At 53.7% G+C, this 22,195-nt stretch overlaps 1 protein-coding gene across 1 annotated transcript in view; it reads right to left on the reverse strand.

The window, feature by feature from the left end:
- LHX4 (LIM homeobox 4) overlaps nt 1–20,579 on the reverse strand; it is a 40,875-nt gene extending 20,296 nt beyond the window's left edge. The window contains exons 1-2 of the mRNA XM_045982958.1: nt 20,504–20,579; nt 3,530–3,701 (exon numbers count right to left, since the gene is read on the reverse strand). Coding sequence (XP_045838914.1) covers nt 3,530–3,701; nt 20,504–20,579 — 248 coding nt within the window. The remainder of the gene's footprint in view (nt 1–3,529; nt 3,702–20,503) is intronic.
- Between the last annotated feature and the right edge of the window lie 1,616 nt (nt 20,580–22,195).

Consider the following 22,195-nt stretch of genomic DNA (forward strand, 5'->3'; position numbering starts at 1 on the left):
CAGCCGGGCACACTTCACATACAGTCCTGATTGAGAAGACTTCACACAGAATAAAGGATACACCTTAGAGTGGTGCAGAGCAGTGGCCCTGCCCCTTGCTATGGGAAAAGAGATTTAAAATACTGATCCTGAAGCTTAGCACCAGAGAGGAGGGCAGGGAGGTCCAAGCTCCCTGAGCAGGGCTAAGGGACACCTATCAGAAAAGGACAGGGATTTGTCTTTTTTTTTTCTTTTTTTCTTCAAGGAGCACAGAGAAGAGAGTCTCCCTGGCTCTGAGCAGGCCTCTTCTGAATCCCACAGCTGAACGATCTGAGGTCTGGCAGGTGAATTCAAGTGTAAGGCACCTGCCTTCCCTCCTGCAGTCCCGTGTGGGACCAGGAAGGGACCTGAGGTTCCAGTGCTTGCTCTGCCCTCCAGCCCTGCCGTGTGCTCTCTCTGCTCACGTGTCCCCTGCTGCGCCATCTGCCAGCAGGTGCCTGGTGACTTTTAATGAACAGCCACGGGGAGCAGCCCACCGGCTCTGCGGCCAAGTTACAGGCTGAGCACCAAGGGGACAGCGGTTCCCAGACCCTGGGGGTGGAAGGTGAAGCCAATCCGACCCTGGAGGACTGAGTCCCTCTGTGTCCTCCCTGAGGACTGCGACGGGCTCCACCGAACAGCTGCCGTCCCTAGGAGCTGTCCCTGACTGCCTGTGGAGCCAAGTGTCCTTCCTGAGGGCTTCAGACCAGACTGCAGGTCTCAGTGACCCTCCATCAACAGCAGAATCACCTCAGCCTGAAATTTGTCTCCACACAGCCCCTCTTCACAGAGGAAGGACCCGGAGTCAGCCCTGACTCTGCGGCCAGCTTCCCTACTTCACGAACGGATCCAGCCCTGCGGGCGGGCGGTCCTTTTATGGGGCAGAGCAGCCCTGTGGGACAAGGAGAGTAACTGTGGCTACATCACAGGCCTGGGCTCTGTCGGCTGGAGGTCCGACTCTTGACTTTGGCTCAGGTCATGATCTCCGTGTTGTGGAATTGAATGTCCCCCCAACCCTGGATGTGGGGTTCCGTGCTCAGTGAAAGTCTGCTGGACTCTCTCCCCCCACTTCTGTCCCTCTCCTCACTTGCATGCTACCTCTAAAATAAATAAATAACATCTTTAAATAGATAGATAGATAGATAGGTAGATAGATGGATAGATAGGTAGCTGAGGCACAGGCCTGTGCCTTTCCCAGGCATCCTGGGCCTTCACAACTCACAGCACAGCATGTGAGGGACAGGAGGAACTGGTCAGCAAACAGGCTGTAAGTTCACTATGGGATATACTCTTCGTGGCATCAAACCTAGTGACAGTCTTTGGGCAAGGCCAGGGGCACAGGCCATGCCAGGGACAGAAAAATGGAAAAATAAATCTTTCCTTGAGCCAACAAGGAAGACGAAACAGGTCAGGAGGCGTGAGCAAACAAGAGACAACTCACACCGAGTCACGGGGAGAGAGAAGGAGCAGGTGCCCACCTTCGGAGGAGCGGGACTCAGAGTCAGGGAAGGATGGGGAGACCTCGAGAGGACAGACTCCATCCCTGCAGGACAAACTAGCCTGGGTCAGGCCTGCCTGGAGAAGGGGGCAACCCGCTGAGGGGCATCAGCACCCAAAACAGTGGTGAGGTAGAACTGGAAGGGAGTCGGGGTACAGGGCTCTGATGGCACAATGCATCTGGAATATTCTGTGGGTGGGGGGCCCTGCTGAAGGAGCTGGGGGCCAGGGTCAGCTGTGAGGATGGATGCTGTCTGGTGGGGAGGCATGTCACGAGGTTACTGCTGAGCAGTGCTCCAGAAGGGTCCAAATGAGGGCCATGGCACAGGGAGGCTACGGAGCAGGAGGGCAGGGCACTGGCCTGAGTGAGTAACCGTCACTGTTACTTCTATCTTGGGCTGGTGGCTCATCGGGCTGTGCTAATCCTTCCCTAGCCTGCACCCCGGGGCCCCTTCTGGGTTTAAAGGGACCCGTTTACTCACTACTTGTCTCAAACCCAAACCTACACTTGAGCTGCTACCCCCTCCCTTCCCCAAACCCAGAGCCAGCTAGTCAAGTCCGAACCCCAGGGAGGGGCTCGAAGGAGCTTCTCTGGGAACAGAGTCCTGCGACGTGATCCTAATGGGTTTTGCCCGCACCCCAGCCAGTGGTCTGAGCACCCACCCTGTTCCCAGCTGGGCAAGAAGGTCATGCCCCTGGGCTCACTGAGGCTTCCCAAAGGTACACGAACGGGGGGAGGATGGGACCCAGACCCTGGAAGGCAGCTGACCCAACCCCAGGGCCGGGCCCACCCACCTGCGTCCTCTTGCTCTCTCACACACACACACACACACACACACACAGGGAGAGAGTGGTATATTTTTGGCCAAAGCGTGATGGTGCCCATGAGTGTCGCCTGCTCAGCACAAGCCATGGGGCAGAGGAAGCCCCAGTCGAGGCCACTTTCCTCTTTAATGTGCGTTTCAACTCCTAATGGACGAAAGAAATTTGAGAATCCTCAGAAATTCAGATCACTTATTCCCCAAAAATAAACCTTGGGAGGATTAGGGAGAAACACGTTCTGTCTCCAGGACTGGCATCTCTCCCCCTTTGCCCTCCCTTTGTGCAGAACACACCACCTTGGAAGGATGCACCCCTCCTCCCTGAGGCTTGCTCATTTGTGCCAAATGTTTGCAGGCTTTGATAAGCCTCCCCAGCAGTCCTGTCCCCCTCAGCGTAGCCCACGGGCCACCCCCTCGGGGCTCGGTGTCACTGCCAGACCGGACGACTCCCTGCCCCTGGTCTTGGTGTCGCTGCTGCCAGCTGGTCCAAGTGAGATGAGGCCCTTGGGTAATACGTTCCAGGAGGAATGTCCCAGACTAAATGCCACAGAAAATAACTTCTAGGAAGTCCCCTCACTGTGACCAACAGGATTGTTGCTGATGGATCGAACCCCAGAATGAATTGAGGCCAGTCTTCAAAGCTAACGTTCAGGTGTCAGGCATTGTCCTAAGGACTTTACCCGTATTGATTCATTCAAAGCCTGTAACAACCCTATGAGGTAGGAACTATTATTACCAGGCCCATTTTAAAGATAAGCAACCCGAGGTGGAGAGAAGTAAACTGCCCGAGAGCTCACAGCTAGCAAGTGCTTTAAACCCCGTCGTGGTCTGGGCTCTTCACCACCCCATGAAACTGCCTCTTCCTCACGTTCTCATTGAAAGCGGTCACACCGACAGAGCCTGGCTGGACCCGGACGAGGAGCAAGGCTTCCAAGCCTCCGGGGCCCTGTAGCAATCACGAGACTCCTCTAGATTGGGGGGTGAACCTCCAAGCACCTCGGAAAGTGGCAGCAATGAGACGGCCTTGTGTCTTGAGGCAGGATTTCTGGGAATCCTTGGTCTGTCCCCCTACCGCCCCCCACCCCCAGCAGAACAGACACCCTCACGCCCTCTGCCACCGGCTCCTCCCACCTCACTCCCAGGGGAGAGCCAGAGACAGACCAGAGCCCCCGGGGTTCGGGGTTCGGACTTACTTGAAGAAGTCTTCCTTGCAGTAGACGCTCCCGGCCCTGGAGAAGCACCTGTCGGCCAGCGGCATCTGGCAGTCCGCACACTTGAGGCAAGAGCTGTGCCAGTGTCGGTCAAGGACCTTCAGGATGAACTTGTCCAGGATGTGCTGGTTGCAGCCAGCGCACTGAGGGATCTCTGTGGGGAGCGAGACAAGGCAGAGTGAGCCTTCCACGCGGCGCTGCTCACCGCGCCGGACCCCGTGTGGATGCCCTCCCTTCTCCACGATTCCTCTCCCACGGGAGGAAAAGGACGTAACCCCAAACCTCAGACGGCCCCATAGAAGGGGGCGGGGCATACACAGCATGGAGGTCACCGGTCCGAGCGGCAGGTGGGAACTGAAATCCAGCCCACCCTGTGTGTCCCATCAGGAGGCGGGATCCTCAAGGGGCACGACAGTGTTCCTTTCGCAGCTTTGTGTCCCAGCTGCCCAGCACCGCACCTGGCGTGCCCGAGTGGCTTCACAGAGGTGATCATGGAAAAAATACTTAATCACCTCCTCTCCAAGAAGTTCACCTTGAAAGCGTTCACCGTTTCTCCTGTGTACTCCAAATCATCAACACAAGTAGGAAAACCAGATCTCTTGGGAATCATCCGTGTTTCTTGATTCCTATCATGTTTGTTGGCGTGTTATAATTTAAAAGTGTTAACATAAGGGAATTCGCCTCAAAGCACTGGGGAAAAAAATGTGAACCATCCAAGTCTCTGTAGAAAGAAAGCTCAAGTACTAAGTCATTCGTATATCAGAGCTGAGGACAGGCTACTGCGACCCTCACATCGTGACGTCTCTAGTGACAGACACACGTTGTCAGTGACAGGCCCAGTAAACCCCAAAGCCAGCCTGTTCCCATTATGGCCTCAGCAGCTACCAACATTTGCCTGAAAGCCAGACCCACTAGGCGCCTGGCTCTTTGACCCCATTCCCAAAAGGCCCCATGAAAGCTACCAGGAACACACTGGGGCAGATCCGCATGGGTCTGGAGACCAACTACCTGTCCTCGTGCATATGGCATTTTTTTCTATCACAAAAGTTTCCTGGCTGTCTAGGTGGCTCAGTCGGTTGGGCGTCTGCCTTGGGCTTAGGTCACGATCCTGGAGTCCCCAAATCAAGCCCTTCTTCTGACTGCCCCCTTGGAGGGGAGTCTGCTTCTCCCTCTGCCCCTCTCCCCGCCCCACTGGTGCGCCATCTCTCTCTCTCTCTCAAATAAATAAAATATTTTTAAAAATTTTTTTCCTCCTTGACAAAATGTTCAACCAATTAGATGCTGAGTTACTTGCTGAGCTACTTACAATTCCATGTGCCCAGCAAAGTGCTAACTAAGCACACAACAACAACAGGATTTCCATCAAAAAGTGGGGGACAAGTAGGACACAAGGTAAGACCTTGTGTAGGTAGGGCCAGTCTGCCTGGGCTTGAATCCTGGCTCTGCTTTTTAACTTTCCACAAATTCCTTCCCCTCTCTCTGCGCCTGTTAAAATGTGGGGGGGGGGGGGGGCATGACAAGAGCACCTGGCAGGATTGTTGTGAAGAGTAATTGAATCAATAGGACGGGGCCAGTAAACAGTAAGTGCTCAATAAAGGTTTGCTGTTATTAGGAGATAACTGCAGTAACCAGGTGTTAGATGTGGTGCTGTTGTGGCTGAGGGGAAGGAAAGTTAGGGGCAAGTTAGGGACTTGATCTCATTGGGACCCCCCAGGAATCCCGAGCGCCCCACATCACAGGGCAGCTCCTGTCCGCCCGCCCGCCCGCAGGTAGTGCTCCCCAGCTACAGCCGCACCCCTGCCTGTCTCAGGGTCCCTCAGGACTGGCACCCCCTGGAGCAGCAGGGAAGGGGGGCAGGGGCCTTAGACGGGGAGAAATCTGGAGGCTCTGAGGAAGGAGGGAGACCCACCAGGGGCTCCTGCAGTGTGACCAGGCCAGCCCGCGGGGGGAAGGGGGACATGTCTTGTAAAAATGTCATTAAGGGCCGGGGCGCGGGGCTCTCCTGCCCGCCTTTGCATTTGCAGCCGCTGCGTCTGCTGAGCCAGGGGCTTGCGGAGGGAGGTGAGGAGCAGATCGCTCTGGCACCGTTTTGCAAGCGGAGGGGAGACGAGATCGAGGCCCCCGGCGCGGGCAAGTGGCCGGAGCCGGGGCCCACCAGTCGCGGGGGGGGGGGGGGGGGCGTCCCAGGCCAGGTGACGGGCGACACCGCCCGCTGGGGGCGTCTTTGGATGAGCGGCCGGCCGGAGCCCCAGGGCCAGGTCCCCAGCCGGCGGACGCACATCAACCCTTGGAGAACCCGGACGGAGAGCGTTGGTCCCGGCCCGGGGCGCCCCAGCCCGCTCCCTCCCGCAGCCGCCCGGCTCCGGGGCCAGAGGGCGCCGATTCCCACCTAATTGTTGGCTGGCCTTGCCGCCGGCAGAGGGGCGGCTGTATTTCTCCTCGCCGCCGCCAGTGCAGGGGATGCGGGCGAGGATGTGTGCTCATAAAATTTATTTCGAGCAAGGTAGCTACCGGGAGTCTTAATATGATGAGTATTCAAGAGAGAATACATTAAGGCCAATGCATGCGAGGGCGGGCGGGCAGCCGAGCTCGGGAGGCCTGGAAACAGCGGCCACGGCTCGCACCAGCACCAACAGCGACGGGCGAGCCAGCCGGCCTTCAGCTTGCCGGGTGCTTCCTGCTGGGCCCCGCTGCGCTGCCCAGACTCGGGGTTCTCTGAGGCCTTGGGACTAAGCTGGGGTCCTCGAGTTTGGCAAAAATGTGAGGGTCATTCTAAGGGCCCTTTTTAGGTTAAAAAAAAAAAATCTTTCCTACTGTACTCCAATGTAGATTTTTTAAGGGGGTTGGCATTTTAAAAAACCAAGATAGCGTAGAAATGATTTGAGAGATCCATAATATTCCAATACTGGTAAAACTAGATGTCACGAGCCTGTCACGAGCTCTGCCAGGTCCTGGATGTACATCCGCACCACTGGGTGAGGAAAGTGTTCTTATCCCCATTTTACAGACGAGAAAATCGAGCCTGGAGATGGGAAGTGAAGTGCCCAAGGTCCCACAGTGGGGGAAGTGGGATTTGAACCCAGAGCCTGTGCTTAAGGTTGGCTAAACCAGCCGGAGAGCTGGAGGGATCTGGACATGCCTCTCCTGGCTGGCTCTACCAAAGTCACTTTATGGAAGGAAGAGGTAGTCTCAAAGCTGCTCTGTACAGTGACAGGAGTAGACGAGCCACTGGCGTCTTGTGCTCCGTAACAATTAGGCAAATGGAAATGTGTGAGACATACATTTAGATCCTGCAGACAGAGCACGCATGTGCTGTATGGGACGGACACCTAACGCCCAGAGGAGGGTGGGAAGCAGCTGATCCCCTCCCCGCAGCTGCACGGTGCCAGCTTGTTGATGGCATCTGTCAAGTTCAGATTCATCCCTGCCAGTGAGGAGGTGGAGACCTGTGAACCCAGATCCCACACTTCAGGGGACAGCACTCCATGTAATTATTTTGATTAGTGTGAAATGTAAGCTATCTAGAAATTTTTCCAGGAGCAACAACACAAGCCTTTTTTTTTTAAACCCTCCAGTAAATTATTATTATTTTTAAGTTCAGAGAGCTCAAACAGGACAGAGGTTAAAGAGGTCTCCTACCAGAAATACAGTCGTAACCAAAATTTCCAAGGAGGTAGAAGATCCCCAGGTCCCTAATAAACTCCACTTATTTCTGGTATTTGATACCACAAGATTCCACTTTAAAAACTGGAATTTAAGCCGACCCTGGGAGTCACTAAGACAGAATTTAACCTGTAAACTCAGATTCTGATATGAGGAGTCCTTTCACTTAAAATGAAAATTTCTACCTTATCTGCACACAAGTTTCTTTGGTGATGTTCTCTGCTGGAGCTCAGCAGAGAGCAAGAGGTCGTAAAAAGACAGCAAAGCCCATGGAACAGCCAAGGAGTCTGGGGAGATGCTGGCTCACCCGGTTCAGTGTCCTCCCCATTGGCAGGGCCCAGAGGCTTCTGTGAGTTCTGCAGAGTGACAGGGCTCAAAGCCCATCGAGAACAGCTGTATGGGCAGGGAGGGTCCCTTGGACACGTCCCAGGACACCACACCCACACAAACACATATATACAGTCAGACAAACACACATATTTGCACATACTTAGTATACACTGATAGAACACAAACACACATATACATACAAACACACAGAGAAAAACTTACACAATCACATAATAAACAAATAAGCCAAGATACATCCTGAGACAAACATGAGGGCACCCATACGTACCACACTCACACAGACATGCACATGTTTGCATATAGTCAGACATACGTGTAACACACACTCACACATACACAGAAACATGCACACACACAGCCTCATACACAGGCTGAGGCTTCACGCTTCTGGAAAACAGCCAATTCTTCTGAAGACTAGTTTCGTCTCTGGAAAGGAAACCATCTCTGAAGGAGGGAGCTGTCCAACCCCGGAGCCCTGGGGGAAAGGGAGCATTGAGTGCTACAGAAAGCGAGGGGCAAGGAGAAATGTTTTGTTCCAATACTCTTTTGTATTGTTGGAAATACAAAATTGTATTGAAATACAAAATACAGCAACTGGAAAATTGTTGTGAGAATTTGCAAGTTTTCAGTTCTGCTTAGAGTTTAGATCTTCAGATCTTTAGGTCTGCCAAATTGTTTGCAATAAATCCCAGATCAGAGTCTGATAGACCTGGGTTCAGATCTCAGTCTACCGTGTAAACGATCTTGGACAAATTGCTTAACTTCCTTGAGCCTCAGTTTTCTGATCTGTAAAACAGAGATGGTAATACCGGTCTCACAGTGTTGGCTGTGTGATCACATCGGACAACGAGCATAAAACTCCTAACCCCTTAAGACTGTTGCTCAGCTCACTGGTACTTCCCTTTTCCACTCTCCATGGCCAGTCACCAACAAGCTGAATTCATATATTTAAAGTATATTAAAATCATCTCATGTTTCCTTATTTCCCAATATAATTTCCCCCTCCCTCACTGACCTCCCCCTACACACATAAAACCCTCAAAACTCTCCTCCATCGTTTTAGTTCTAAAGCATCTGGCAGATGTACACCCCTTTCTAACCAGCATAATCCCAGAACGTGAATAGCACGTAATGCAACATTACAAGGTTAAGTCTTTTTGGAACAAAGAAATCTGGCATATTGTTTCCTCCACAGAATGAGGGCAAATTTGCCAGACCTTGGTCTCCACCCCATATATGAATGGTGAGAGTGGCAAGGTGGGTTAGGACCACCAACAAGCGGGCCTCACTCATCTTTTGCTGTAATGTGTTCAGGTAAGAGTGGGTTGAGTTCACATTAACCATTGTGGATTCTAGTATTTTTCTTGGAGATCTTTCAATGTCCAATGGAAAAGTGACCATTTCTTATTTGATGACAAATGGCTAAAAACCTTTTCTTTGCCTGTAGCCTTAATCTACCTCTTCATCAAGGAAGCTTATAAAACTCATAACCTCCAATCCCCTGAAATACTGCAGTGTGAGCACAAGGGGCTTAGTTTCAGAGTGGCCCATCCAAAAATGGACTCCATTTTAAACGGTTTTTTTTTTGTTTGTTTTGTTTGTTTTTAATATTTTATTTATTTATTTGACAGAGAGAGATCACAAGCAGATAGAGAGGCAGGCAGAGAGAGAGAGAGAGGGAAGCAGGCTCCCTGCCGAGCAGAGAGCCCGACACGGGACTCGATCCCAAGACCCCAAGACCACGACCCGAGCCGAAGGCAGCGGCCCAACCCACCGATTCCTCCATTAGTGAAGTTTCAGAAAACTGGGAAGTAGGTCAAAAAGTCTGATGTGGTCTCTGGCGGACCAAATCCCTCCCAACCTCCCACCTTCCGAATGACATCTAAATAAGTGTTGTGTGTTTTTATTTCCCGCTCACGTTTCTTCATTTCCAAGCCACTGTTCTCGAGGAACCAGGGGCCACCGTGAAGCATTTCGGAGACAGTTTGTGTGTGTTTGTTTGATCGATTTTAATTCTTTGAAAAATGGTGTTTTCTATCTCTCTGGTCACAGAAGAGCAAGAAGGTGAAGAAAAACATTTTTTCCACTAAAGAGATGAAAACTAGAACCAACCCACTTGGCAGTAACTTCTAAAATGTACTGAAGAAAGTGCACCTTTCTGGGAAAATGTACTGGAATTTCCATATTTCGGTTGGAATCCTAATGCTGATAAGCACTTTGATATTTTTAAAACTGTTTTTTTGAGTTATTAGGAATAATGTTGACCCATGTTGAACCATGCCCTGGGATCAGATTATTTTCTAAAATTTGTACTTTCGTGTTGCCACTTTGGAGCACCACCAGACCCTGCTTTTTTTTTTTTTTTATATTTTATTTATTCGACAGAGAGAAATCACAACTAGGTAGAGAGGCAGGCAGAGAGAGAGGAGGAGGCAGGCTCCCTGCGGAGCAGAGAGCCCTATGTGGGCCTCGATCCCAGGACTCTAGGATCATGACCTGGGCCGAAGGCAGAGGCTTTAACCCACTGAGCCACCCAGGCGCCCCCAGACCCTGCTTTTTAAACTGTCTTTTGGACAGAGTTCCTCTGTTGGTTTCAGAATTTGACTGAACATCATTCTCACAACAAGGTTTTCCTTGCTTCTTTCAGGATAGGAGTCATGGTCTATGTTCCAGCACTCCTGGTGGGGTGGGCAGATCCAGGACACTCCTGGGAGGCTTGGCCCCTCTTGGGGACACCCAAGAGCACTCCAGCCTCTGAGGGCGGCTCCATATGCCTTGGTTCTGGTCTTTAAGACCGCCAGCACTCTGAACTTTGTTGAGTACTTGCAAATCTCCAAGTTCATTTACTCTTCTCAGCAACCTTGTGAAAAGTGAACCTCTACATTTAAAAGAACTTCCTGGGGCCCCTGAGGGGCTCAGTCCTTAAGCCTCTGCCTTCAGCTCTGGTCGTGATCCCATGGTCCTAGGATTGAGTTCTGATTGAGCTCCCTCTTCAGTGGGAAGCCTGCTTCTCCCTCTCCCACTCCCCCTGTTTGTGTTCCCTCTCTAGCTATGTCTCTGTCCCAAAAAAAAAAAAAAAAAAAAAAATATATATATATATATATATATATATGAATAATAAATAGATGAAATCTTAAAAAAAAAAATAGAACTTCCCAAAGGTTACACAGTTGGGAGCCAAAGTGGGGCTAGAAGCTTCTTTTTGTCCTGCACATGTCCTGGGGCTGACTGAAGACCAAGGCTTAAACAGGGCTCCAGAAACCCTTTTGTGGTGACTTCACTCAAGAAGTAAGTAGTTTTGGAACTCATCTTAAGTAACATTTTGGCCAATATATGTTTCTCAAACTACATAATTTTATTTGTTTGTTAAGTTTCTTTACTGACTACACACTGAAAGAAGAAGCTAAATGGGGCTTTGAGGAAACACATATACAATGGAAATACTGTACAAAATATTGTTTTCCTTAGAATTCTCCATTCCTTCCCCACATCTAAGGGAGAGAAGACAATAGGCTTCCCTGAGTAAGTAAGAAGGAAGCCTGTTCCCAAAAGGCAGGCTGGGGAAAGCCCCCTCAGTCGGTGGTGAGGGATGGGGGGGACTTGTTAATTTAGTTTGGGAGTGACTCATTCTGAAGTGTATCAACATATGGCCACAGGACACAAGCATGGCACCCTGCCTGCTAAAAGTCACACCTAGCTTCTGGGATCTCCAAGTCTAAGAATTATAACAGAGGTATAGTTAAAATTTAATTAAAAGTTATATTCCTGGGGCGCCTGGGTGGCTCAGTGGGTTAAGCCTCTGCCTTCGGCTCAGGTCATGATCTTGGGGTTCTGGGATTGAATCCCCGCATCAGGCTCTCTCGGAACCAACCCCCACCTCTGCCTCTCTGCTTACTTGTGATCTCTGTCTGTCAAAAAAAATTTTTTTTTCTATTCCTGGATCCATATTTCACAAATAAAACTTTCCACTTCAAAGTTGCCACCATCCACCATCGCCACCGACAATAAAATCCTGTTTTCTGGTCCCAACTCCCCCTTTCAATGCCCCGATCATTGTGACTGAAGGAAAGGGAACCGAGGACTAATTCGTCTCTGCAGTCCACATTCAGGGTGAGCCCGAGACTCAGGAAGTGTTGTCCCTGAAAATCATGATGCTGTGTGTCTGGGTTCCCTCTCTTCATGCTTTATTTTCCATCTGCCTACTAAGAACAATTCATTTTTATTGAACAATTTATAGCTTCCCTTTTCATATTTCCTCCTATTCTAAACTCATGTATCTTGAAGAGACCGTAACATAGTCTTCCCAAATACTTTATACATTTTCTTCATAACTTAGTGAGAATTATCCCATAAACAACACAACCAAAGCACAAAATTCCAATATTAATTCTTCAAAACTTAAGCAGAAAAGGTATATTAAACATCATGGTATTTTGTGATGGTGATGAAGCATTAAATAGAGACACACAAATCCTGAGAAAAGCTTAATTTAAAAAAAAAAACCTAGCGTTGCATTTAAGGTAAATCATACTCTATTATAATTATGTTTGCTTACATACTTTAAAAATAAATCAACCCACAGGTCTCACCTAATTTCTAGTCTTTCCTAGTTTGTGTGTATCTTGACGAATGACTAAAAACTAGGAAACAAGTCAGAAAAGCCTTCTCATGTCAGAAATGACTGTGCCTAATGTTTTTTCCCTCCACTCATGCTTCAGAATCCTTCCCTGACAACAGATCCTATTTGTTTCACTTGGTGGTTCGGGGTCCCTCTGACAAGCTCCTTTGTTCTATTTCTGCTTAAGCAGCTCAAAAAATAGTAACCTTTTCAATATAAAGATCAAATCCGAAAGTATCCTGGAGACAACTTCAATGTTAAGCATTTTAAGGCTGACTTTGGACAACATTTTACCAGGAGTCCTATCGTCAATAAAATACAGAATGTAAATATGCATTTACAGGTATGACATTATCTTTTGGACTACGTATTCACACAGAATTAATGTTACTCTGTAGGATATCGAATCTTCTCGTGATTGCAAATAAAACAAAGTCGCCTTAAACAAATCCGTGACAGTCTATGGAAATGTTGTGGACACATCTCTGTTCCCACTCCATCTTCACATTTAATTATTGCTAAATCTCCACGATGGGTTTTTCTGATGTCTCATTCCGTAGCAATACTCCATATGTTTGGCAACCTCTCCCTCATAAGGAGAAACTTTCAATTAATTTGGCTGCAAGTTTTGTCTCTATTAAGCTATTCCCAGAACCCATCCCTTAACCCTCTAACATTATAATTAAAGTAAATTATACTTTAAAGGCATTTGGGGGTGAGCTACCGCAGTAAAACATCTGTGGCTAGTGAAACATCCCCATCCCGACTGACAGAGGGAAGGGGGCTGAGGAAATCTGAGAGAAGAAATCCACCAAAATAACAACAGGACTGAGGACTTGCCTCCCAAGATGATTTTCCAATCCGCCATTAATACAGTTAACCTGGAGTACATTTTCCAAGGGAGAATCAATTCCAATTTTGCCAATTAAACCCAACCCGTCCGCCTACTCCCAACAACAGTGCCTCAAAATGGTTCATTTGTGCTCCATTTTGATCAGGGCTCCTGTAGAATTCAGGACCTTAAAAAAGGACAAAATCTCACAGCAGCATCTACTTTAGACTTTTTTCCTACTGTAAACAATAGCCCAGCTCCTGGGCAGCTTCTGTCCTGGACCTAGAAACTGCCCTTCCTTCTAAGCTTCCCAAAAAGGGTGGGGGGTGGTGAGGGACCCCATCACCCTGCAGCCTGCCAAAGAGTCGACCTCTAACAAAAGCCCTGTGCTGTGAATTCCTGCAGGAACCCGAGTGCACCCCCTCCCCCCTGCAAAGACCTCACAAAAGAATGAAGGAAGAAACAAGGAAAGGAAGAAAGGAAGACAAGAAAGAAGAACGAAGAGAGACACGTAGACACGTGAGCCACAATGGAATTTTACGAACAGCAGCAGTTCACTCACATCTGTGTCCTGGGTATTGTTAACACTCATTTCAGAAAGAGAAAAGGCAGAAAATCATCACAGAAGGACACCTGCACTCCCCACCCCCGCCATCTCCGAACCCAGCATCTGGTGCTACCACAGCAAACTGCTGCTTGTCTCTCTCCAACCTTGTTTCCCAAAGTGGGTATTATTCCTCGCGTCCCGTGGACAGCTAAACTGTTTCCAAATCTCTACCATTCCAAAGCTTCTCAGCTCTAATCCTGATCAATGAAAGTGATGCTATAAGGTCCTTCCACCCAAGGCCACCAACCCTCCCCATCCACAACTCATCAATTCGGAGGAAACTAGTCTCCCGACCAGAGAAATTCACCAAATAGCCATCCCTGCTGAACAAAACAAGAGGCTCAAAGCAGTCTTCTTAACAACGTGATAGAAAGGTTAGTCCCTGTTAACTAATTTTGCATCCTGGCAGGGCGGCAGGTGCCACCGTCCCTCCTCCCCTCCCTCCAGGCCGGCAGGCAGCACGGGTGTCCCCCTGGGCTCAGCCTGCTAATGCGGTGCTAAGTACTCACTAATTGACTGTAGCACACAGTGAAAGGGCACTAAATCCGAGGCAAATGGGAAGTTAGGACAATGGGAATATTTAGGACTTGAGGCTGTCTACACCTGGTCAGCGGGGGTCATCAGGTCACTGTTCAAAACAAGACGGAAAAAAAAAAAACCAAAACAAAAAACCCCAAAACAAAAACAAAAAAACCACCCCAAGACGCCCCCGTGGGCCGCGTTTTGTCTACTCACTGGTGATTTGCCGGTTTCCTGTCTCCCTGGACCCCCACCTCACCTCTAGGAGGCCGCAATTAAAAAAAAAAAAAAAAAAAAAAAAAAAGACTCTGGTATTTCTTTGCAGTGGTGTATGTAGGCGGTCTCCAAGACGTCTTGAGGACTCGCGTTGCTCTAATCCCCTGAGCATTCAGCCAGCATTCTTGCCTTAACCCTGCTTCATTTTTGGCGTGTCAGGAGGGAGGTACACCTAACATTTGGTCTTCCTTCTACTTCCCGCCACTCCCGGTTTTATCCTGCCCGGCCTGGTCAGTAATTTCTCTCCTTCCTGATTAGTTTCACTCTTCAGATCCCGTTAAAGGACACTCACTCCGACACCTAAAAAAAGTTAAAAAAAAAAAAAAGTCCCATTCCGGATAAAGCCAACCTCTAAGCGCCGCAGACTGAAGCCTGCGCAGGGTCCGCGGTTTCCTCCATAAGCAGGTGCAATCTGCGGCCGGCGCCCTTGCGCCTTTCCCCGCACACAGGGGCACCGGCGACCTCCCCAGGTCGAATTTAATTTACTGTATCCGCTGCCCGGGTAGAGACCTCATTTCTCTTGAGCCGGCCACGTTTCCACCTCTCGCCGAGGTCGGCTAAGCGCTGGGAGCAGGGCCGGGAGCCGAGGCTCGAACCCCGGCAGGGCGCGTGGGATGCGCGGACCGCGCCGACTGGGGCTGCTTCGGGCATCGGTGCATGAGGAGCCGCTGCCCAAATGGGGGAGCGGGGAATGCTTTTCAAGGGTTAAAGTCCCGGAAAGCCTTGGGCCGCTGGCTTTGGAGTTTAGTTTTGTCTTCCCAGATGCTGGCGAGAAATGGGTATGGGGAGAAAGAGGTGTCGGATCGGCCTCCCTCGGGGGGCGCGCTGTCGGCGCTCCGGCTTACAACGCCTTTCCCCGCGGGTAAAGTCTCTGCCGCGGCTCCAAAGGGGCAGAAAATGGGACCCAGGCTTGGCCAGTCCCCGCTCGCTGGGGCCGCTCAGGAGAGTAAACCGAGAAATGGAACCCGCAAGGTGGATGGAAGGAAAGGGCCGAGGCGCAGGAATGCCGAACGTGGCGCGCCGTGGACGCAGAGGTCGCCCGTGCCTTGCCCCCTTCGAAGGCACGACGTCTACCTCGGGCTGCGGGACGCGGGGGGCGCAAAGCTGACTCTCCCAGATGGGCCGTTCTGTCCGCACTTGCTTCCACCCGCCAGCCCTTAACACCCAAGGCACGCGTCGAGCCCGCAATCGGCACCCGCAGGTGCGCAGCAAACGCCTGTTGAAGGAATTCATCGCCAGCTCGCTGGGCCACCCAGGCCTGCGCCTACCCACCCGCCACCCGCGGTGGGGAGGAGGGGCGGGGAAGGAGCTCTGTCCCGGTCGCGCGGGGGTCACACAGGTCGCGATCCCGGACCCAAGGCCGGCGATCCCGCCCAGCCCCGCCAGGTCCTGGTTTTCCACGACCCCGCCCGGTGGACATGCGAGGAAACAACCCGAGTTGCGTCCTGCTTCTCTCTTCTCAGTCCCGACTCTCCATCTTTCCCGGACACTGGGGACCGCTCGGTGCAGACCTTCACCCCTCACTCGTCCCGCCTGCCCGCTCCCTGTCCGTTTAAATCGTTAATCCTCTCCCTGGGCGCACTGGGGCCGTGCACTGCCTAGGAGGGCTCCCCTCCGCCCTCGCCGCCCTCTTTGATCAAGACAGTGGAACCGGGGAGGTCAGAGCCCGCTGGCCCCTGGGGCGCCCCCGGCCACCAGGCTCCGCAGCGAGGCGCTGCCGTGGTCACCCAGGTTTCTCCAAATTCCCCTCTTGGTGGGGCTAAGCTCTGGCCCGAGGCTGGGGTGGGATCCTCCAGCTTAGGGTATCGGAATCCCCAATCCTCGAGACCTGATCTGCCGGCGGGGACAGCCACCAGTCTGACCTTTAAAAGTTGGCTCGCGCCTGACAATATTTTTGTGAGCAGGGAAGGAGATTTGTGGTGCCCAGGACTGCTGTCTGAATTTCTGTATCGAAATCTGAATCAATCAGTATCTTTCCGTTTCTCCATATATATAATATATGGCAATATATATCATGTAATAAATTTTCCCCTTGTTTTTCTTTCCGGCACGACCAGAAAAGGCAGGAATGGAAAGAAGCTGGAATATCTTCTCCAGAGTTTGAGAGAGCTCCTGGCCCAGGAAGTGAGTCCGTCCCACCTGTTAAGAAACAGTCTGCAAGAAGGATGATAATGTCGGGAAAGGGGACTCGGATACAATCCGAGCTGGAAGACTGACCCCACACACCCGCAGGTGGGCCCGGGAGAGAAGAAAGGAGAGTGGGGCTTCCCAGAGAAGTTCTTCACCCAGATCCTACCACATACAAAACCAAATACCCTTTACTCACAACTTTGGGGCTAGGAAGAGTTGCAAGAAGTAGGTCTTCTAGGAGAGAAGGGTGGGAGGGGAAGTGCCTACACTTGTTACCCGTTTATCACTCCCTGCCTGGACCCAGCGAGTGCCTCCTTTCTCCCACCAGCGTTGGCCACCTCTCCAGCGAGCAACTGGGGCCATCCGGGGCCATTGTCCTTCCCTGCGGTGCCCGGAGAAACTACGCGCGGGAGACAGACCAAAACCGGGGGCAAAGGGCGATAAAATGTTCACCTCCCTGTAGGTCCCTCACTGTTCCAAGTCCTCTTGGCGTGCAAGAGGGGCCGGCGGGGCCCAGACGTGTGGGGAAACCAATGAGTGCAGGGAGGAGACAGGTTCCGAGGAGGAAAGGGAGGCATTCGCAGAATCCAATGCTGCCCCCAGGTCAGAAACTGTCAAAATCTGGACCTGGCGTTTCTACAGCCCAGAGGGAGGCAGTGGGAAAGACCCCAGCAGAAGCAGGTTGTGTCCATAATGAAAGAGAGAGACCTTCGATCCTAATCGTGAGCCAACTAGCTGGGACCCGCCAGCTTAGGGCAAGGTCCCTTTCTGAACCTATCCACCTACCCAGAAAAAAAAAAAACCCACCCAAGGCCCCGGGCCCATGCTGGACAGGACCTCGGCAGCCGTGCTGGACGTGAACCCTGAGGGTGCAGCCTCACACAAACAATGCTCCCGCCGCCCAGAGCAAGGAGCCAGGGGCTCTGAGTTCCCCCAACACTGACCAGAGGCGGGAGCCAGGCTGCCTAGCAACCCATCGGAGACTTAAGGGGGTGGGCTCTATCTCCCTGCCCGGGAGTGATCTCAGGGTCTGGGGGTTGCTCCCAGACTCCTCCCACCGATTCTTCCCGAGTTTCTCGTCCCAGGCTGATGCCCCTCAAACAGAGGAAGATCTTCAAGCTTGTCTGGAGAACTCTGAGCTGAGGGTGGGCCCCGCCAGGCCACCCCGGAGCTGTGGAAGCCAGGAGGCTCTCATGGGCCCTGCACCCCCTGCCCGGGGAAGCAGGACGAGAGTGACCACGTTGACAAGTCTGCCCAGGAGCGAACAGTGGCAGAAGGTGGCAGGGGTGGGGGGGGGCAGAGAGTGAGGAATAAGCCCGCCAAGAGAGAATTTATTACATTACTTGGTTAACATTTTCCTTCAGGGAGTGCACCTCACCCACCCACAAAAGAATATTCGGACTGCCTCCCAAACAAACTGGATTCAAACTCATAAAATGCCCCATCAGGTATGAGGCCGGGGCACCAGAGGGACCCAGGCTGGGGCTCAGGGTAAAAAAATTGAATACACTTATGTGTGTGCCCTGCATTGGGGGGGTGAGAATGCAGGGGTGCGGGGTGGGGAGACCCAAACCTTCCAGTGTGGGGTTGGACCTTTGCTGGACAGCCTTTCTGTCCGCTCTCCCAAGGTTTAAAGACCCATAGCCTTGGGATGACGCTTTTTCTTCCCTGAGGTCTAAGGGCATGTCCCCCAACCCCATGGACAGTTGTTAGGCCAGTGGGCCCCAGGTTCCAGAAGAGAGAATGGTGGTGTTTGTGTGTGTGAGGGGACCACACCCCACCTATGCCCAGTTCTCTGCACCAACAGTGTGGTGGCCAGCAGCCACATCTACTGGAAGGCGATGAGTATGTTCCTGCACACATCCCCCCTAAAAAAGCTGGACTCCAAGTCTTCAGGGATTGGGCCCCTCAATTATAGCCCCAGAACCCGGGCAAGACAAAAGGAAGGGCAGAGCAGCCCCTCCTGGTTCAGCATTGCCTCTGCTGGGCAGCCCTGGGACGAGAGTCCCACTCTCTACTTCACTGAGTTCTCCACAGCTGGAGCCCAGACTTGAGCCCCAGTGAACTGTAGCTCTGAAGGCAAGTTCTGGGCATTTTAGGAAACTGAGTTCCTGAGGTCGAAATCAAAGTTGCCTCCGAGCAAGAGAAACAAAATGTGAGACATCTCAGAGTGTGCGTTGAGTATCCCAAGAAAGGCTGTCAGAGCAAAATGGACTGCCCTTTGCGGTCCTGGCAGGCCACCTACGGACCACAACTATTAAAGCACGGAGGTACTTGGTGACACCGCGGCGAGTCACACACCACCTTCTGCCCCCTCACACGCTCCCCTCATTCCCGCAGAGCTACAATCCGTCTAAGGACTTGGAGAGTCTTTGCCAGGGGCTATGTTTCTGTTTCTGCCCGGGCTGAGAAGCACTCCCTCCTTGCCCGTGGTGGGCTGGGGGCCGTGAGGGCAGCCGCGAACCCAGCCTTCTGCAGACACATCTAGGTCAGCAGGAAACCTCCCACGGCGCGGTGCAGACGTGGAACTGTTTGCCAGCAGTTAATAGGGAAAGACACAAAAGATAACTGCAGGATATAGTCAGAGCACAGCCTACCGAGATTTGGGTGAAGCTATCCCCTTCTAGTTCCCTCTCAAAAACTTCCCAGGAAGCCCAGGACTCACGCTCGCCAGCTTGCCCTTTGAGGTATGGCCTAGGCAGAATCCTTGCCGGGAAAACCCAGGGCGCAGGAGGGCGCCGGAGGGCGCCGTAGGGCGCAGCCTTGCGCCCTTCTGGTTCGTAGGTAGACACCATTATTTTATTTACTTAAAATAAGCCTTGAGGGCGTGGCTACCGCTCCACTAAAGAAATCGCGGTTGGAAGCACAGTCCCTTGGCAAGCGGAGTGAGGAAACCTTTCCCTCTCCACGGTGCGCAGGGGTGTTCCGCAGAGCCCGCGAGCCTGTAGGGCAGGACTCACTAGGCGCCCGCCGTGCGCGCGCGATGCCCCGGGACCTGCTCCGGCCTCTGCACGGATTGTCCACCCAAGACACTGTTTGGGAGTGCGGGACAGAGCCAGATTCCCTCCGGGAAAAAGCCTGAGCGCGCACACCCAAACACACGCAGAGACCTGGGAATAAACACGCCTCGAGCTCCCGCAGTCTTGCTAATATCGGGCGCTGGAAAGAAAGTGGGTGGGCGAGCAAAGTGCCCAAATACCCTATGTGCACCCTATGTGTCTCCCCTGACAAGTCCAAGCCGTCCGGAAAGTATGTCCTCGCATGCGTAAAGGCTGTACCCCGAGTTCACAACTTCTTCGTCCCGGCGCTTCTCCCTCCCCTGCATTCCTCGGCTAGCTGGAACATGGCGAGTTGACTTCCTCACTGGAAGAAGCAGGCAGTCCCCAGCGGCGCAGGCTGCGGGCGCCGCGGGCAGCAGCGGCTGAGGACGCACCAGGCGCGCACGCCCAGCGCGCGGGGACAGAGCGTGTGGCCTGGGCTTCCGTGCCGCCAGCCCCGGGGCGGGGGACGCGCTCTCCAACTTCCCGCCAGCTGGGGTGAAGTTGCACTAGTGGTACTTCGAGCTTTGACCGTAACCCCAGGAGGAAGGATGATTTAGGGGACCACCCCAGCCCTCAGGCCTGGCCTGCAGTTCGTTCCCCTGGTGTCCCCAGACAGCACTCTCCCAACGGTCCTGGAAAAGCCATGGGCTGGAGATGCGGGGTTCGGTACCCTCGGCTGGCTTCGAGCACGATCGGAAGGCTTTCGCTTTCGGCCCCCAAAGCCAAGGGCCAGGCCCTTTAAATGCACTCTGGCCGTGCCCCTGCCCTGTGACCGCCTCTGCGCCGGGGCCGGCGGCCCCTCGCCCCTCCCGGCCCCTCCGGTCCAGGCTACACGCAGCGTCCGACCCGCCCCGTATCAGCCGCGGCTGCTAGCTGTCTTGTTATCAAATTAAATCAGCGAGAAAGGGGGGTGTCTTACGTTGCATCGGCACACCAAGCATCTCCGGGAGCCCCTTGACAGCCCCCTCCGCGGGGACAGCTGCGCTCTGCATCATCTCGGAGCGAGAGCCAGGGAGTCGCAGTCTACGGAGATCTCTTGCTCTCTCGCTTACGCTGGATTCAGAAATTTGAAAATAATAATAAAAAACCCAACCAGGCCGCCGAAGTCACGGTGGAAGCCGGACCCTCCGCCTCTCCGGGAGGATTCCACAGGCTGGCTGGCCCCCTCCCCCCGCCAGTCCTCAGTCTGTTTCAAATCCCTTTGATCTCGCTCTCCTGGGTAGGTGCACATCCCGGGTAGAGGAGACGCTGTTGCTGCAGCTCTGGCTTTTTTCCCCTCCTCCTTCCCCCGCCCGCCTCTCTCCCCCTCCCCCTCCACCCTTCGCGTGCCGGCCGCCCGGGAGGCCGCGGTCACCCAGGCATTTTGATTCATTCACACTGCAGGAACGGCCGTGACGTCGCTTTCCGCAGGGAGGCCCGCCCTCCAGCCAATCCCCGCACCCAGCAGCGGGCCGCGGACCCGGCCGGAGCCGGGGTCCGGGTGCGGGGAGTGTGGAGGGCCGCGCGGGGGGGCGGGGCCGCACAGGACGGGGCGGGGCCTCGCGGGACGTCGTGTCCCCCCACCCGCTCCGGCCCTGCGCCCCGCCGTGCGGGCTCGCGCCCCGGGTATAAATACTGCGGCGGGCACGGCCCCGGCAGCAGGTGCTCCTGGACGGCGGAGCCCCGCGCTTGCCGGTTTCCGCGGGTCCTGCTGGGGTTTCGGACTCGGCCGGTGGCTCATGTGCCGCTGCCCCTCCACTCGGACCAAAGGATGGGGCAGGGCGTGGCAGACCCTCCGAAGGCCCGGGCCGCGCGGCAGTCTTCCGCTCGCGCGCTCTCGGTCCGGGTTTCTCTCCGCCCGGGACTCCATCCTCATCCTCTAACGCCTCCTCTTCTCCTCTAGCCAGTTTCTTTCCCGCCGGCGCTCCCCAGCCCTTGCTCTCTCTCCCCCGCGTCTGGCTGAGGCGAGACCAGGGGCAGCCCGCACTCGGCCAGCAAGGCTCGAGCCACGCGGCCGGCGGCGGCGGGCGGGGGAAGGCGGCGGGGCTGCGCGCCGAGGGGGCCGGGCGCGGACTCCCGATGCGCGCCCCCGCTCGCCGCGGCCTGCCGCCGGGAGTCCGCGCTCGCCTCCTCCTTGGCCCCGACGGGCCCCCGCGCCTTTTGGCTGCCGGCTGCCCGCGCCGCTCTGCCCACGCCGGCTCCGCTGGGTCCTGTCCTCGGTCCCCAGGGAACGCACTGCCTCGCCTGCTGCAGCTGCGGGCGCTTTGGACAGTTCGGACCCCGTGCGTGCAGGGCGGCAGCGCGCACGCGGACACCCGGGCTAACCGAGGAAGGCGGCGTGTTGCTTATTGTATTTACAAGGCACCCTTGCACACTTAAATCCCGACGCAAGGTCCTGGCGGAATTAAGACAGAAGGCCCACCTCTGGGGCAGGTCGCCGCCAGGGTTCTCTAATGCTTCGTCAGTGTGCTCGACGCCACGTGGCTACAGGTGCGGGAAGCCTCCCTCCCCTGCCACAGGACTCAGAGGCTCCACGGATCCCACCCCCGCGACGCCCCCATCCTGAATTCGTTCCGGAGATCTAGACGGATGTGCCCTCCCAGCCAAGTCCAGTCCAGTTCGGGCGGGGAAG

Source organism: Meles meles, chromosome 17, assembly GCF_922984935.1.
Source record: "Meles meles chromosome 17, mMelMel3.1 paternal haplotype, whole genome shotgun sequence".
NCBI lineage: Eukaryota > Metazoa > Chordata > Mammalia > Carnivora > Mustelidae > Meles > Meles meles.